Source organism: Pundamilia nyererei, unplaced genomic scaffold (assembly GCF_000239375.1).
Source record: "Pundamilia nyererei isolate P.nyererei 1_Seehausen unplaced genomic scaffold, PunNye1.0 scaffold00048, whole genome shotgun sequence".
Taxonomy (NCBI): domain Eukaryota; kingdom Metazoa; phylum Chordata; class Actinopteri; order Cichliformes; family Cichlidae; genus Pundamilia; species Pundamilia nyererei.
This window is the reverse complement of record NW_005187449.1, coordinates 678,603-695,853: the sequence shown is the minus strand read 5'-3', so window position 1 is coordinate 695,853 and position 17,251 is coordinate 678,603. Positions and strand designations below refer to the sequence as shown.

Here is a 17,251-nt window from a genome sequence, read left to right as displayed (position 1 = left end):
GGCTGACTAAATACTTTTTTGCCCCACTGTATTTTATCCACAGTCACTTTGTTCATACTCAATCTGCACTGCAGCTAAGGAAGTACAGCAAGAAAGAATCTTTTTAAAAATATATTTAATGATACACATATTGATACTGTAGGAGAATTGATGTGATAATACATCCAAAAATCTCAATACATCTGAACATTACTCGTGAACAAATTACAGTCTGTGCTTTGTAAGGCTTTTTTTTTTTTTTTTTTTTTTTTTTTTTCAGGATGTGGAATCTGGCTGCTAAAGGTTGCTTCAGCCATAAAAATGTTTATTTGTGAGTTTGATTAATAATGAGTGTGTTAATTCCTCAAAGAAGGGAAAATGGATGTAGATGTGTTTTCACCCCTGCATGGCTGGTCAGGCCTGGTGTGAAGTAGGTGTGAACATTGCGTCATCGGGTTTTGGAGAGCTGTGGAAGCAGACACCTCCTGTCAGATGTCAGGATGCTGTGGAGGGGGGTTGAGGTCAGAAGTCTTTCACACTGAACTGTTTAAACAGTTTCTTCATAAATGTAGCCGTCTGCCAATCCAAAATGGCCTCCACAAAGTTGGGGGGGGGGCTTAAAAACATGGCTGTCTTATCCTTCTATTAAACTTAACATGTCTTTTACAGGAATGTTCTTGAAGTTGAAATCTTGTTCTTTTAACATAAAAGGAAAATGTATAAATGGGGATGAATGAAGCGGGGTTGCTCAGAGTTTGACACAAATTAGTGAATGCTCTGTGGCTGTATAGCTTATCTCGCATCCGTCTGTGGGTGGAGAGGGTGACAAGGATAGTCAAAGTTTGTTGGATTATTTTGTTTTCATAATCTTGGAGAGCAAAATTAGTCACCAAGCCCTTAGCACTGCTGCCGTCTTTTGATTGATAACAGATAAAATTGATTAAGACACATGAAGTAATGACCCATCAAATATTAACCTCCTAGTTTTCATGGATTTGAGGCTATCGTGCAGCTTTGTCATTATGGTAACAATTAAAACTTTCCCACCCTGAGCTGCTGCTTCCTGTTGGCACACAGTTTCCCGGCAGCAGCTGAGAGACAGACAGGCTGAGGTCCGCAGTCGTCTGCAAACATGAGACCGGTCAAAGATGGAGAAGCAAGCTTTTCTTACATCTGTGACTAAAGTAAACTTTGGAAAATGGGGCCTTTAGAAACACACGGGCATCAGAGCAGGTCGATTTAAAACTGTTCCAGTTTTTTCTCACAATTATTATAATATTTTATTATCATTATAAGAGAAAAAAAGTGGAACTCATTAAACAGAACAAACACACATTTTAAAACGCTGGGACTAGACGTATGTTGTTGAGAAAGAGTACATCAACAAACAGTCCAGCTGATTTAGGCCAGTGACAGTGTTTCTGGATGGATGGATGATATAAACATACTAAATGGTATAACTTAATGAAAATGCAATTTTTTTTTTCTTCCTTCTACCAAGGGCCAGTACAAATATACAATGGACCAAGTTTTCTAAGACTCAGCAGTACCAAAGAAAAGCTTATCCCAGTATGTAAACCTTTGTATGGCTTCATTAAATGTTCAAAAGTTATTGTAGAAAATGGTGATTCGTCAGTGAATTTCTCAATGGTAAATTATTCAAACTTTCTGAACATACAGGGAGTGCAGAATTATTAGGCAAGTTGTAATTTTGAGGAATAATTTTATTATTGAACAACAACCATGTTCTCAATGAACCCAAAAAACTCATTAATATCAAAGCTGAATGTTTTTGGAAGTAGTTTTTAGTTTGTTTTTAGTTTTAGCTATTTTAGGGGGATATCTGAGTGTGCAGGTGACTATTACTGTGCATAATTATTAGGCAACTTAACAAAAAACAAATATATACCCATTTCAATTATTTATTTTTACCAGTGAAACCAATATAACATCTCCACATTCACAAATATACATTTCTGACATTCAAAAACAAAAACAAATCAGCGACCAATATAGCCACCTTTCTTTGCAAGGACACTCAAAAGCCTGCCATCCATGGATTCTGTCAGTGTTTTGATCTGTTCACCATCAACATTGCGTGCAGCAGCAAACACAGCCTCCCAGACACTGTTCAGAGAGGTGTACTGTTTTCCCTCCTTGTAAATCTCACATTTGATGATGGACCACAGGTTCTCAATGGGGTTCAGATCAGGTGAACAAGGAGGCCATGTCATTAGTTTTTCTTCTTTTATACCCTTTCTTGCCAGCCACGCTGTGGAGTACTTGTACGCGTGTGATGGAGCATTGTCCTGCATGAAAATCATGTTTATCTTGAAGGATGCAGACTTCTTCCTGTACCACTGCTTGAAGGTGGTGTCTTCCAGAAACTGGCAGTAGGACTGGGAGTTGAGCTTGACTCCATCCTTAACCCGAAAAGGCCCCACAATCTCATCTTTGATGATACCAGCCCAAACCAGTACTCCACCTCCACCTTGCTGGCGTCTGAGTCGGACTGGAGCTCTCTGCCCTTTACCAATCCAGCCACGGGCCCATCCATCTGGCCCATCAAGACTCCCTCTCATTTCATCAGTCCATAAAACCTTAGAAAAACCAGTGTTGAGATATTTCTTGGCCCAGTCTTGACGTTTCAGCTTGTGTGTCTTGTTCAGTGGTGGTCGTCTTTCAGCCTTTCTTACCTTGGCCATGTCTCTGAGTATTGCACACCTTGTGCTTTTGGGTGTTGCAGCTCTGAAATATGGCCAAACTGGTGGCAAGTGGCATCTTGGCAGCTGCACGCTTGACTTTTCTCAGTTCATGGGCAGTTATTTTGCGCCTTGGTTTTTCCACACGCTTCTTGCGACCCTGTTGACTATTTTGAATGAAACGCTTGATTGTTCGATGATCACGCTTCAGAAGCTTTGCAATTTTGAGACTGCTGCATCCCTCTGCAAGATATCTCACTATTTTTGACTTTTCTGAGCCTGTCAAGTCCTTCTTTTGACCCATTTTGCCAAAGGAAAGGACGTTGCCTAATAATTATGCACACCTGATATAGGGTGTTGATGTCATTAGACCACACCCCTTCTCATTACAGCGATGCACATCACCTAATATGCTTAATTGGTAGTAGGCTTTCGAGCCTATACAGCTTGGAGTAAGACAACATGCATGAAGAGGATGATGTGGACAAAATACTCATTTGCCTAATAATTCTGCACTCCCTGTATGGTCATCAAAAGAGCAAAATACACTAAACAAAGTGAATGTAGGAATTCAGGAATCATGTCAGAGTTCAGAGTGTCTGTGCACTTTGCTCTCTAGTGGCCTTTCATGTCAAGCCGAATTTATTCTGTCAACAAACACGAAAGTTTCAACGGAAATACTGAGATGGTTCTCTCATTTTAACTATGCTGTGATGGCAGTGAACTCGGAGCAGGTAAGTTTAAAATCAGAGGTTAAAAACTGAAAGTTAAAAACAGTTTTCTTTTGTTGACAGTATATTTAAAGAACACTTGCAATAACAGCATTTCTGATGATACAGACAAAAATACTAAACACTCAGTAAAACTGTGTTCATTGTATGCAGTATTTATGTCTTATCTTTTTCCGATGAAAAAGGTGAAATAAGACTGCATGGGTAAGCACAAAAGTAGCGTGGACAGTATTTTCCCTGGAAATGTTAAGTACAACATAACTGGCTTCACACTTTTGTTTTACAATGACTAAAATAACTTGACCTTGAAAATATTTTCTTCCTGGGATGTTCTGCAGTCGATTCTGCAGCATTAAACAAATACTGGAGGCTTCCTCTCAGACATGCCTGGGCTCTTTTTATTGTTGTGTGCACAGGGAACACAAGCTCATGGAGTTGCTATAGCAATCATACCACAATATGATATTTTATATCATTTAAAAATGAATACCGGCATTATCTCAGACGATATGATGCGACACAGGTCTAGCTGACACTGGACGTATCGATGGGCATCGAGGAAATGCCCTTTGATACGTGCACTGTTTCTTCACGTCTTTTGAAAAGGTGTTCCATGGCCTCGGATGGGCTTGGAACTGTGAGTCACTGGCAGTTTGTCTGTAAATGTCGGTGAATGAAGCAGCTGATCTGCTCCCAGCGTTGTTGTCCCTCCTCCTTCCTCTCACCTGTTTGGAAATCAATCCTCTGAAACAGGCTATGAATATTTCATCAGTCTGAACCTGAGCTCAGAGTACACTGTGAAACATTCACATTACAAGTCTGTACAAATTAGATGAACTAAAAACATAAGTGCAGATACAGTTGTTTTTCCCCCACCTATGCAGCTGATCATGTTAAAGCAATAATTATCAAACATTTTGTACCAAAGGGGACAACCAAGATGTCAACCAAATCTCTTTACATATAGACAAGCATTTTTCTCCAATATTTCGTGCTCAGTAAGAGATGATCTGAATGGACCTCTGTGGTTCAGTTTTATCCCAAGAGATAACCCTACTGTTTCAGACCATATTTGCTCAATAAATGAGGGCTTCTCTCCAGCTCTTCCTAAAGTAAGTGTTTCTTGTGGTGCTATGGACAGAAAAGGTTCACACAGATACCATCTGCTGTGTTTAATTATTCGTGCTGCTTGAGAAGCATCTCACAAACCAAACAACTAAACCGCCAACACAAGGCTCTCAGCAGTGTTACAGTGTGGTAATCCGGCTCGATCCTCGGCGCCTGTCAGAGGTTTGAAACGGCTTTCCGAGAGTTTGGGCCGAGCGCCAAACCCGACAGAGCAATCATCGAGATGAGGAATGATAAAAATGACTCAGCAGCTACAGAAATTAATGATGTTTTATGTATTGCTGGAACATTGGATCCAGACCTGAATGTTGGACTTGAGTTTTTATTCTTTTATCTATTTTATTTAACTTGTTAATCTCCCATAATTTGAGCAAACTGTCTAAGCCATTGGTTTTCAGACCTGAATCTATCAAACGTTTCCCATCTGAGCAGGATGTTTCTGCATCACCGGAAGAATCAAGTGTAGAAGCTTAGCAGAAACTCATGTTTGCTTATGTTATGATGGTAGTTGTCTCTGCTTTTCAGGGAGACTCAGTCTTTTGTTATCATGCTTTCATTAGCGGGCGATTTGGCTTCCGTGTGACGTTTAGCCGACCCTGCTGTGCAGCTGAGAGATTATCGGCCTCCTCGGGTGACAGTAATGTGATCCAGGCTGTCACCAACACATTCCTGCTGAATGCAAACTGCTCTGACCAACAGCAGAGGGAGTTTAGTTTGAAGTGTGGAGATGCGCTACAACCTAGAAGGAGCAGGAATTGTGGATATTTACCTGAGGAAGGTTTGGGAGTATGGTCACAGTTTCAATTTGGGTGTATTGAGAAACTTTCAGGAGCAACTGAACTGGAGCAGAAACCAAAATGAATGTGTGAAGATATAGGAGTTCAAGGCTTTCACAGTAGTATCTCGTTTTCTTTTAGTTTGATGAATGGAGAATTTTTAATTAAAGTTTAATTTACATGCTTTAATGGAGGGATCTCAAACTTGTTCTTGTTTATCATGAACTGATCCATTGCTAATTACCACCTCAAATTAAACTAAATATATTTTGTGACAATAAAGGAGCAGTATCAGTATCACTGTCTTTCAGTGACTTTCTCATCCCATCCACAATCTGAAGCTGCTGTTTGTGACTCGTTCAGCTCTCCACCTGCAGCAGGTTCTGGAAGCAGATCTTCAAATCAGATGCAGGACTGCTGGGTGCAGTCCAAGAAGCTGGAGTTGGAGTTGGAGTCTGTCATTCTGCAGGATGAGAGTGGTGACCAGATCACTCTATGAGGAAAGCTCAGTACTAAGTGCTTAACTTTCAAAATGATAGGAAGGGGATCAAAAGACAATGCATGTTTAAATTCGTTGTTTAAAGTCTGGCCCTCTGAGAATGTCCTGAAGTATTGCCCGTCCCTCCCCCAGATGGTCTAAATTTTACCCTGTTGGGGGATGAGCAGACGACCCGTATCCTCCTGCTGGGGCCTGATTTGGAGTGCTTCCCAGACAATATCACCCCCTCAAACTTTGCTGAAATCCTGTGAGTCTTTATTCTGGCCTTTTATAATAAAGACCAAAATTAATCGAATCTTACCGTTGTACTATCAGTAAGCAAACAAACACGCTTTGTGTTCTCGGTGCAACTCTGTGTCAGAGGCTGCTGAACTCGGAGGTGTCCCGTCAGCAGTTAGTTAAGAGGAATGTTCCTCCCTGCTGTCAGAGAGAAAGTGTGGGCCATCTGTCGTCCCGAACACAAACAGGAGTCGCAGCTTCTTTAATGACCACATGCTGGGGCAGTTGTTTTCTTCTCACCCTCCCAGACATTTTGTTGGCCAGTTGCTGCTCGGCTTCTGCATAACATCATCATCATCTGCCATTTGTTGAAAGCTTGTGTGCTAAAACTCTAACATTTATTTTTAGTATGATGCAGGATTCCTGTGGGTCATTAAAGTCTGAACTTAAATCAAGAAAAAGAACTTGTTGAAATGTTTTGAACAAAAACAATGCTGTGGAGTGAACTTTGAGATGGAGGATTTCACGCTGGCAGAACGGAGAGTTGTAGAGGCTGTTGAACTGTTAAATTGCTGTAGACAGTTCTTCTCTTTAGCGTACAATGTGTGCACGTATGCTTAATATTTTTTTTTGAGTTTTTCATATTCTTCCCAACCAAACACATCCAAAAACCCTGCAGCGAACATTTTCTGTGCTCATGTGTGTCAGACAGTAACTGGTGCGTGATTGCTCATTTTATTGATCCAGCTAAGAGAACTCTTTGAACTCGTTCACAGAGGTCAGAGGTGAATGTTGGGTGCAAAGTGGCGCCGCTGAAACGGGCGCCATCTCCCTTGAGGTCTCATGAGGTCACAGGGCTGAAAGTGGGGCGCCCAGTATGACCATACCGGGCCACCAGAGAAAGATGTCATTAAGCATGCAAACCTGCGCATTAACCACTACTGGCAGAGCTATTAAATGTTAAATGAACCAACACTTTATGGTTTGATGATTTGAGTATTGAGTATTAAGTGACAGTAGCCGTAGATTTGTGATGATGGTACAGAGGATTAGTGCTACGAGTTCAATACACGTGAGCTCCCCGACGATGTTCACATGCACGCGTGTGGTTGAGTTGGCTGTCAAGGATTGATTCATGCCAGAAATTCAATTTGTTCTACACATGTGGGGGGAAAAGGTCTCATCCTGTTCCCTCCTTTCACAGTAAAGCTCTCTTCTCGCATATTCTCTGTTGTGATAGAGTAAGTCATGCATTAATAACTACTGCTTAAATTGTCAAATGTATTTCTTCAAATCAAATTAGTTTGAGTGTTGTTCCTGCAAATGTTTCACAATAAAAGCCTCATTAAGATGTGAAGGGTTTCTGTACAGTTACAAGTGCTATAGGACTTTCAATTTGAAATATACAGGAAGTGTTGAGATTGTAAGAAACAACAAAATGAGGCGACTGTAACAGAGAGACTGAGATTTTAAAAAACTAAATGGGGCTAATTAAAATTGTCCTAGCTATCTTTAGCTACTCAGGTAAAGTTAGATAAATAAAATCAGAAAAACATTATACTTGAAACAAAGTCTAGGACTAACAAACAGACAGTAAGTTATTGAAAGAAACGTATTCCTTTATACAGGAATGTGTTTCTTGGTCTGTTATTAGGTGACGAAAATAGTTTGCTTGTTGGTTGGTTGACGGAGGTGATGGATTTAAGAAAAGGTGTGGTTTGGTGAGCTGGCAGGACGCTGCCAGGCTGTTGGCTGTCACAGTGACTGATTGAGTCAATAAGGCGATGTTGACTCAGCAGCTGTTTGCTGTAAGACCTGAATGGATCATTGAGAGATGACTTTCACTGAAACTCAGATGCTGAAGTCATGCTCTGGTTTACTTGCATGTGTGTGCCTTAAGAACTCCAGGCTGGTGATCCATGATATACAACCTAGAAATGTGAGCGATCAAAAGCACTTCTGTTATAAAACACTAATTGTGTTGCATCCCTGATGAATTTGTCAGTTTATTCAAATAAATTTCAAACCTGAGTTTTGCTGAATTAAAATGGTGAATTTCATCAATAACCTGTTCTGTGAACATTAAATGTGCTTCATTGTCGTTGTCTCTCTCAGGTCTGGATGACAGCCTGCAGCAGTACATCCCATCCTTCCAACAGCTGCAGGTGGATGGGGAGAAGCTGCTCAGGATGTCCCACCAGGAGCTGCTGTCTCTAGGTGTGGCGAGGGTTGGACACCAGGAGCTGATCCTGGAGGCGGTGGATCTGCTCTGCGCTCTGGTCAGTTAGAAATCAGAAAATCCCACATTCTCTTTTTACTTCTGATAACGTTCCTGTTTAGAAATGTTCCTCCACTATATAACTGTGGATTTCAGTGTCCGCTGTCATCACTCATGAGTCAGCATGTTAAATATACCTGTTTCAAGTCCTTTGAGATATGTCTTTAGCAGTGTTGACCTCCAATTCTTGTTCAATCAAACCATTTCTAATGATGCTGATGAGAAACTGCCAAAGCTTCTCTCTGTGTGAGACTCTGCTGAGATGGTGTCTGGACCACACAAACACCTGGCTTGTGTTACAAACCATAAAAATGTTGTAGGCGAATGCATGCACTGGAGTTAACTGAGTTAGCAGTTAGTAAAGGGGATATCTCAATTTGAGCTTCACAGTTTGAGCTTCCATCCATTTTTGGCCACTTGTCATGTTTTTCTGGCTTGTCCAGGGAGTCCACTCCAGGGGAGACTCAGGACTGGAAATGCCTTGGAAAGTCTGGAGAGTCCAGGAAGGAGGGAGGTTTGGGAATCTTTGCTTAGACTCATTGGCTGATGCTTATAAGTTCAGCAGTAGAGCAGAAGATGATCCTTTTCTGTCCATCACTGATGGCAGTGCTTTAAACCTTGTGTAAAAGTTTCTAGAGCAAAGATTTGTTTCTTTTAAATAAATGTTTCAGTTACATTTAAAAACAGCACCACAGCTACCACCATGCACATTACACGCTGCCTGAGGGGGCATTAAAACAGCTCAGTGTTCATCATAACAATCATAAGACCAGTGCTGTGATCAGAATCCTACTGCGTCTGATATATTTGGACAGTTTTTCTCAGAAAGTCTGAAAACTGAGCAAGAGAGGGATTTTCTAGGAAACTACAGAGTTTATCTTCGGTTTATTAGGTTTAATGCCACAAATGAATGAAAGTTGAGCAGTAGTTTGTGTTGTGATTCTCCTGTCGTGCCCTTTAGTGGAACTGAGTTTTGGTTTAGTCGGTCGTGGCTAAAAAGTTCAGTATTCCTGTTTTCACTCAAACAAATCAACGGCAAACATTTATATGATTTCTAAAAAAATTGTTTCGCTGTGAAACACAGAGCTGTGTGATATGTTTTTAATGCCCAGAAGGTGTCAAACGGGAGGAGAAATCTTTGTTTAAAAGCACGTCAGTTATGCATGAAAATCAGTAATGAATGAAATAACCAGTGACTTGAGCCGATGACACGTGGACATTGAAACAAAGAGACGACAGAAGAGTAAATGATCCGGTGACTCAGCATGGAGAACGTCATAAGAGGAAACTTCATCTATCATAGAGTTAATATTGGAAGGAAAACAGAAAGGGTAGTAGTGATGTTGAAATTAAATTATCCTGAAAGTCACTCCAGCTTAGGCTGGTTAACCATATCTAGACACAAAGGTGGAGTTAACTAGCAGGTAGGTTGGTTTGCAAAAGGCAGACTGGATGTGCGAATCACCTGACCCTGAAAAACTAACATTGAGGCTTCATAATAGCTGTGTAGTGGCTGCAGACTTTGGTGTGACCCGTTTAAAGTTTTGAAGCACACACAGAGCCCCTCAGTCAGCTGTTTATGGGCTCTAACGTCTGTGTGGTGGTGAAAAGGGGGATTTACAGGCTGTGCTGAGGTTTAATGTTGTGACTGGCCTGAATAGGATTCAGTGGCTTTTTTTAAATGGAGACTGACACTCTGCTGTACCCGCCAACAAATGGTGACGATAAAAGAACAAGTGACCACAACAGACACTTATCAACCGCACTAACTACAAATTACTGTGTCCACCATATCAACTTTTCTCCAGTATAGTTGTTCAGATTGTCTGACTGCTATCTGATAATATGACATTTACACGCAGACATCTGTAACTGAACTTTTCAATGTTTGTTTAAATGTGAAAAGCATTAAAACACAGAATACTTCATTGGCTGAAGAGAAGATTCCTAAAACTCCCAACATTTCAGGGAAAAGTCTTTTTTTATATATATTTTTATATATATGGCTTTTCCTCATAACAGCTGGGGCTGTGCGATATAACCAAAATCTCATATCCCGATATAAGAATTCTATCATCCGATAACGATATAAATCACAAAAATGCAACATTTTCTGTAAATTCTGTGAATCTCGGGCAGCTCGACTTGCGGGAAGTGTTTCCAGCTGCGCGTCATGTAGCTGGAGTCGAGTGTTTTAACCGATGCATGAAACTATACATTTTTAGACATAAGTTGTAACAGCCACCGTTTTCTTTGTGAGTATTAATTACACGGCGTGCTGCGGGGAAAAGCCTGTTCTAACGTTTGAGTCTAAGGTTTATTTTTTAGCACTTGACGGCTCTTTTTTACTTCTCATCCGTAAATAATCTGCTCTTTCACGTGATTCAGTTTATTTAGAAAAGTCTCAACAGGATCTTGAGCTTTATTGTGAAAGGTTTATGTGGAACATAAACAAGCGGACACGCGATGGCGTTACCGTCGTTGTTCCTAACCACAATGCATAAAAAAAACAGGCGCTTGTCCGTCCGTAGTGTGGTTATATAAAATATAAGAGAAAGAGAAAAATTTAGGAAATTAATATAGCCACTACAGTGACCATCAAAACGGTGAAAAAATATTGCCGTAAACAGTTTATTTTGCGACACCACGAAACAAACGATAGCATAAAATGAAACAATAGATGTTTTTATATCGTCATCCGATATATATCTGATCCCTCAAGCCATCCCTCAAGATTTTGTACATTAAAAGCAATGCATTGTCCGGGATTGTAACATTTAGTCCTTTACTGAATCAGCGGAATCGTTAGTACAGTCAGTGGGGAATTTGCCCAAATAAATGACAATTTATTTGCTTCTGGTTCATAACGGCTTTGTCTGTCATATGATTCAGTCTTTAGGAATGTCATAAGGAAAGGCAACTTAAAGAGTGCTAGTCAGACCCCTCTTCATACTGTATTTGTGTTTGCAATTAGCTGATCTTTATTAGATTCCTGACCCCAGGTAAGGCTGAACAACCTGACAGTAGCGTATTTCAGAGCTTTAGTCTGTATCCCACATCCTCCCTCAGCCATGTGACGGGCACAAGCGACGTGTCATTTCCTGAAATGCTTTCACTTACCTCTGGAAAAATACAGTTATGACATCACACTGAAACTAACCAATCAATGCTGCGATCAGAGCACACACAGCTCCAAAGTTTCAGGGAGCGTTTTCCTGCAGCATTCAAGCAAGGTCAAATGATGTGTTGTGGATATTTTTTGCAGCATGAGGTAGAGTTTGCTGCATTTTGGGGTGGAGCAGGAAACAGATGTGACCCTCCCACCTGTCAGAGACCCCCCCCACCCTTCCCCTGACACACACACACATTCAAACAGTTTTCAGCATGTAGAGGAAGAGTTTTGTTCCAGCGTCTTGTCACATGATCAGTTTTCAACTGAGGCTCATTTAACAGAACAAGAGAGGCCTTTTCTCTCCCGACTTTAACCCTCAGTACATACCACAGACTTATTCTGATAATTGGAGTGACATTAGGCAGCCACAGGCTCTTAATGACCCAGATTTTGTGAAACAATCATGATGCACTCAATGATCAGGGAGGCCTGCAGTTGGGTTCACCGCTGTTGAGGGAAAAAGATGTTTTTGTTTCAGCTCAGGTCTCCTGATTGACTGGAGGCAGCTGTCTCTGTTCCACAACAGACGTAAAAAGAAATTACAGAGATGATGCTCTGGGGATAATAATGTGGAAGAAAAGGGGAAACGAGCATTGTTTTATACTGACAGTTACAGTAAACATTTTCTATAGATTTCGATGTGTTTGGCATATTAATTTATCCAGATGTTGGCAAGATTTCTGGTTAATGTTGCATTTTATAAATGATTTTGTGTGCAGATTGTGTGAGATAGTTGTTCTCTCCTTTCTTTATGATTTTTGGCAGTTTTGCCTCTCCATATGAAAAGAGTGGAGCTGACACAATTAATCTGCTACCAGAGAAGCTTCTATTTATGTGAGATGATGGAAATTTGTTGGTTCAGTTTGTTCAAATGTGCAGATTGGGTACTTTCTCTGTTTTTGAAGACCTTATAAATTTTGTTTGATCTGTAATACTTCTAGAGATCTTTCACTTCAGTGCCGTCATTTTTTGAAAGTTTTAAAATACTTGAACCTCCTAAAAACCTTCTGATAGTTATGCTCCTTGTTTCACTCCATCACAGCCCAGCATCATCCTGAGCTCTTTTCTGATTGACACCTAGAGATCACATCCTTTCTAACACGATTTGAAAGTTCTGCCTGAAACATGAGGTCAGGTGTCATGTTGTGCTATGAAGGATGTGTTTTCTGCGTTCAGTCAAGGTGGAACGTCGATTTGGCTCCAGATGTTTTGTTTGTCTTTGAGCGTCATGACGCCTCAAACATCTGAATCGCTGCAGGCGACAAAGCGAATCAAAGGTCGTGTTCAGACCTGCAGATGTAATAACACATAAACGTAACACATCTGCACTTATTCATGAAAATAAACAAAAAGGTATCAGATTCATTAAACTGATTAATTAAACACGTGGCATTGATGAGTCATTTCATTGTGAGTCATTTAGTTTGACGTTGATGTGGTGGGGAATTTTTTTTTTTTTTTTTTTTTAGTCGCATAATCGCTATGGCGACTGGTTTGCAGGAATGTGTGTGGGGTTTTTGTGTGTGTGTGTGTTTTCATTAGGGAGACAGGGTGTGTTTGTGGTCAAGGGTCGTGGGAATCTCTAAATTCCCTCCAATCATTCCTGAACATTGTTGTGTGTTCTCAAACAAAAAGTACTTTGAGGTGCAAAATACAATGTGGACTCCTCAAACTGCAGCTTTGTGCAGTGTAACGTTTCCGCAGTGCCTCTTTCAGAGTTTCCTGTGGCAGCATACTTGTGCTAAGGTTAGTGAGCCAGGAAATAGTGACAGTGCTGATGGGAAGTGTAGTCTTTATGTTTAATAATTGAGTAAGAAGCAGGTTTGTTTCACTGAATCTTTCATCTTTCTTTAACAGAACTATGGCGTGGAGTCGGACAACCTGAAGACTTTGGTGGGGAAGATGAGAACAGCGCACCACAACCTGAGCAGCGCCGTGACGCAGCGCAGGAAGAACCCCGCCTACCACAGCAAAAATTCCAATCAGCCCACCAATGAATTCCTCACCGCCGTGGTCGAACTGATCGGCACCGCCAAGAATCTGCTGGCCTGGCTGGACAGGTAACCACGACGGCATTCAGAGTATCCTGGTATTAAAAACGAAACATTATTTGCTCATTAAAACAACCGCGATCTCGTAAAAAGCATAAAAATAAAACTGGATACCATGATGTCACAGTTGATGTTTTCATCCAGGCTTTCTTTTGAATTTATAAATTTAACTGTACTTGCATAATTGCTCACACAACACTTTCACTAACATGGCATTTGTTTTTATTAACGTGTCAGTCAGAAGTTCACTCATAACATGCAGCTCAGTGCACAACTTTGTTCCTTCTAAGATAGCGGTTGTACTCTCCCCTCCGTTCTGATTATTTTAGTATCGTGTTTCCTCGCAGCGCTGCTCCAGTTTACTGCATCGCCGCTTTGACTCCTTCAGCTTTTTTGCAGCTTGTATCAGCTTGAAACACATTCCAGCTTGGCTGCAGCAGCTGGAAACAAACATGGATGCCCCATAATGCACCTGACATCTGAAGTGTGTCAGCTCGCTCACCCAGAAACACCTGGGGCCACTTTTTATTCAGTCTCCATCCAGTTATCTCGTCCAAAAAAATGTCATACTCGATATGTTTGGGTTGGAACAGCTATTATGATCTGAAGTTAATGAAAACTTTCATTAATTTCTTTGATGTTCTGTCCTTTTTTAAAATGTGTTTTAAAGTGTTCAGCATTGCATGCTGTTTTGTTTCACTGTTTTTCACTTGCTTACCATTGGCTGTTCATGGCCGATCAGTGTGAAGCAGTAAAAGATCAGAGGTAGTGTATAAAGAGACCGAATAGTCTGTGGCCCTGCTCGTATTTTGAATCCGTTTTAAAACGTTGCCCTGTTGTCTGCCAGCCCTGACATGATTCTATAATTTTAGTTTCTCTCTTCTTGCTAGGACTCCTCTGTCGAGTGCCAATGACTTCACCTCAACCAAAGGCAAGATCATCCAGCTGTGTTTGGAGCTCACCTCCACCGTCCAGAAGGTCAGTGACGCTCAGACGCCGCTCTGTGTTTTCTTCAGTGTTTCTGTGCTTTCCTGAGTGATTAACAGATCCACTCTGGGAAATACAATCTCCACATGAGACCTTAAAAGAGAAACAGATCTCTGATGTTTTCTGTGTGCAGCAGCTTGTCATAAAGACACATCAGAGAGGAAGGAGGTCATGAACTAAAATGTTTATTTTCTGGATCTGTTGTTGTTGGTGGTGATGATCATGAAGAAGCTCCAGATAACTACTGTATACATGAGCACAGTCATTTTGATCTCCTTCCGATAGCTGAGATCCTTACATGTTTCATACTTTAGAAACTTTGAGATTATTACTAAAATATAAATGAAAGCACAAGATGTGGAATTGCAACAAAACCAGTTCATGGAGAGTGGGAAATGTCAAGTACGTGTCCTGAATACATTTTAAAAGTTTTACATTTATAATTAAGAAGCATCCCAATTCTGTGAAGACGTATATTCATGCACCATCCTAAAATGCTGCTGCCCAAAGAAAATGTCATCTAAGCAGTTTTACGCTCCTTAAGGGACAGAGTAAGCTATAGACTGTATTTAAAAGATGGACACACCCCCGATGTCAGCTTTTGAACACATTTTAAAGCCCCAGTTTTCATATTTTGGTAGTCCACTTTACTGGAGCCAGAAGTGACCATTTGGTTGAGGTAGTGGAGCTAAGTTATCAGCTAATGCTAGCTGGCTTGATTATAAAACCTGCAAATTTCTCTTAATTTCAATGTCTTTACCACACAGAGGAATAATATTTGTCAGAAAGTTGCATTAAAATGCTCTAAAAGCACTGACAGCAAAAACATAGTTGGGAAGTTTACCTGAGGTGAAGCCTAACAAACGGAGACTGGCTACAACCACTCACGTGCTTTTCACCCGTCATTTAAAGTGACAGGCCCCTAATTATACACAAGCATAAACTATTAAGAGACTTTTTAAAAAATTCACTCACTGTACAGTTACCATGAGGAGGGGAATTAGCGTCACAGAGCAGTTTGTTTCACATCTCCTTCTCAGCTATCAGTTATCCCATAAAGAAAAGTGAAAAAAATCAGGTTTTCTCAGCTCTGTTAATGCTAAATCCACAGCTTAAGGATCTATTCTATACAAAGTCTTGTGCAACCAAGCATAAAGTCATGAATCAGTGATGAATTGTATGTAACCCTTTACATCGTTGCAGAGTCTACCTGAGGCAGCCGTGCTGTCACACGACAAAATATGAGGGAACTAATTGTGTGAGAAGTTCAAACATGATGCATATTAATGCAGCTGAGGCGTACAGACATGTTTTATGCAACGGCAGAATACTTCAGCTGCAAATCAGCCAGACGTTTCATTAGTTTAGAACTTTTTGTTTCAGAGCTTCACATTTTGCAATAAGCTGGATTTCTCTTCATTTATTGAAGTATTCAGAAGCGGACGTGCACTTGGAAGTTTTCTGCAGCGTGCCACCTCCCTGCATGTGTCTGCAGAGCCTTCTGAGGCGTCGCCCTGCTGCGCTGTCATGCAATCATCCTGTCAGCGTGTTTACGGGGAACTGTTATTTCTCCAACCGCAGCAGGAATCCTCTCGGTGTCTCTGGGAGGCGTTCACCGTCCCTGCCTCCTGGTTTCACTCTCCTGTAGGCTGTCATTTCACAAATATTTGTTTTGCCGCTGATTCCCTTTCTCCTTTCCCGTGTCTGTTTGCCACACTCACAGTTCTGGCTTCTGAATGGAAAACCTGCCAAATTTGATATGAGCAAGTTCTCCTTTTCCCCAGATGTGAAAATGCTCCACTGCATCTGTTTTCTGAAACAAAAAACTTCTTTAACCATCAAGATGAAAATATTCTGTCTGCTGTACAGTAACACGATATTAGCCTGAAAGTTCTTTCCAAATACAGAACAACATAAAAATAAATTTACTGTCGTCATGACTTTTAATTCTCTTCCATAACTAACTGTAAAGGTATGACTGTCAAGGCGAGACCCCATACAAAACACAGCTGTAGTTGTTTGGCACCAGAATGTTGTGTGGAAAAAGTCTTATTCAGCAAATGATTAAAAAATTACAATATTAGAAAATTGATCAGAAGACAGTAAGAATAGGAGTTAAAGAAGAGGAGGTGAAGCATTGATTGATTGGCATCACTGAATGACATTGTATGGAGATTTTGTTTGATATCAGATTTTACAAATTCAGTCTTCTAACGTGAAATATTACCAAGGACATCCAGACTTCAGATCTGTGTTCATGAACTTCTCGTCCATCCTGACACCTAATTCAATTTAGTGTGAACAGTATTTGCTTTTGAAGCAATACTAAATTGGGTCACATAGTTTAATCATGTGACTCTGTTTTCCTTACCAGCATGGGTAATTTCCCAACTCTTATCAGTTGTTTTTGTGTCATACGCCACTTCAAAATAAAAGCATACAATTTTTTTTAAAAAACCAAAGGCAGGGGCTGCCTTGTTTCTCTGATATTTTTTTTGTTTTCTCTCACAGTGATGATAATAAAGCAGATGTTGGACAGATGTTTGTGAGATCTCTTAGTCTCTGTGTTTATGTCTGTAATTCCAGGACTGCACAGTTTATGAGATGGAGGAAAAGATTCTGGAAGTGGTGAGTGCTGCTTTTGCTTTACTTTCCTCTGTTCGAACATAGTAGAAGGTGTGTGTGTGTGTGTGTGTGTGTGTGTGTGTGTGTGTGTGTGTGTGTGTGTG

General features: G+C 40.7%; 1 protein-coding gene across 1 annotated transcript in view; it reads left to right on the top strand.

The window, feature by feature from the left end:
* LOC102212624 (connector enhancer of kinase suppressor of ras 3-like) overlaps window positions 1-17,251 on the top strand; it is a 46,114-nt gene that overhangs the window by 15,375 nt on the left and 13,488 nt on the right. Inside the window, exons 2-5 of the mRNA XM_005732717.2 lie at window positions 8,150-8,313; window positions 13,342-13,544; window positions 14,426-14,513; window positions 17,109-17,150. Of these exons, the coding sequence (XP_005732774.1) occupies window positions 8,150-8,313; window positions 13,342-13,544; window positions 14,426-14,513; window positions 17,109-17,150 (497 nt within the window). The remainder of the gene's footprint in view (window positions 1-8,149; window positions 8,314-13,341; window positions 13,545-14,425; window positions 14,514-17,108; window positions 17,151-17,251) is intronic.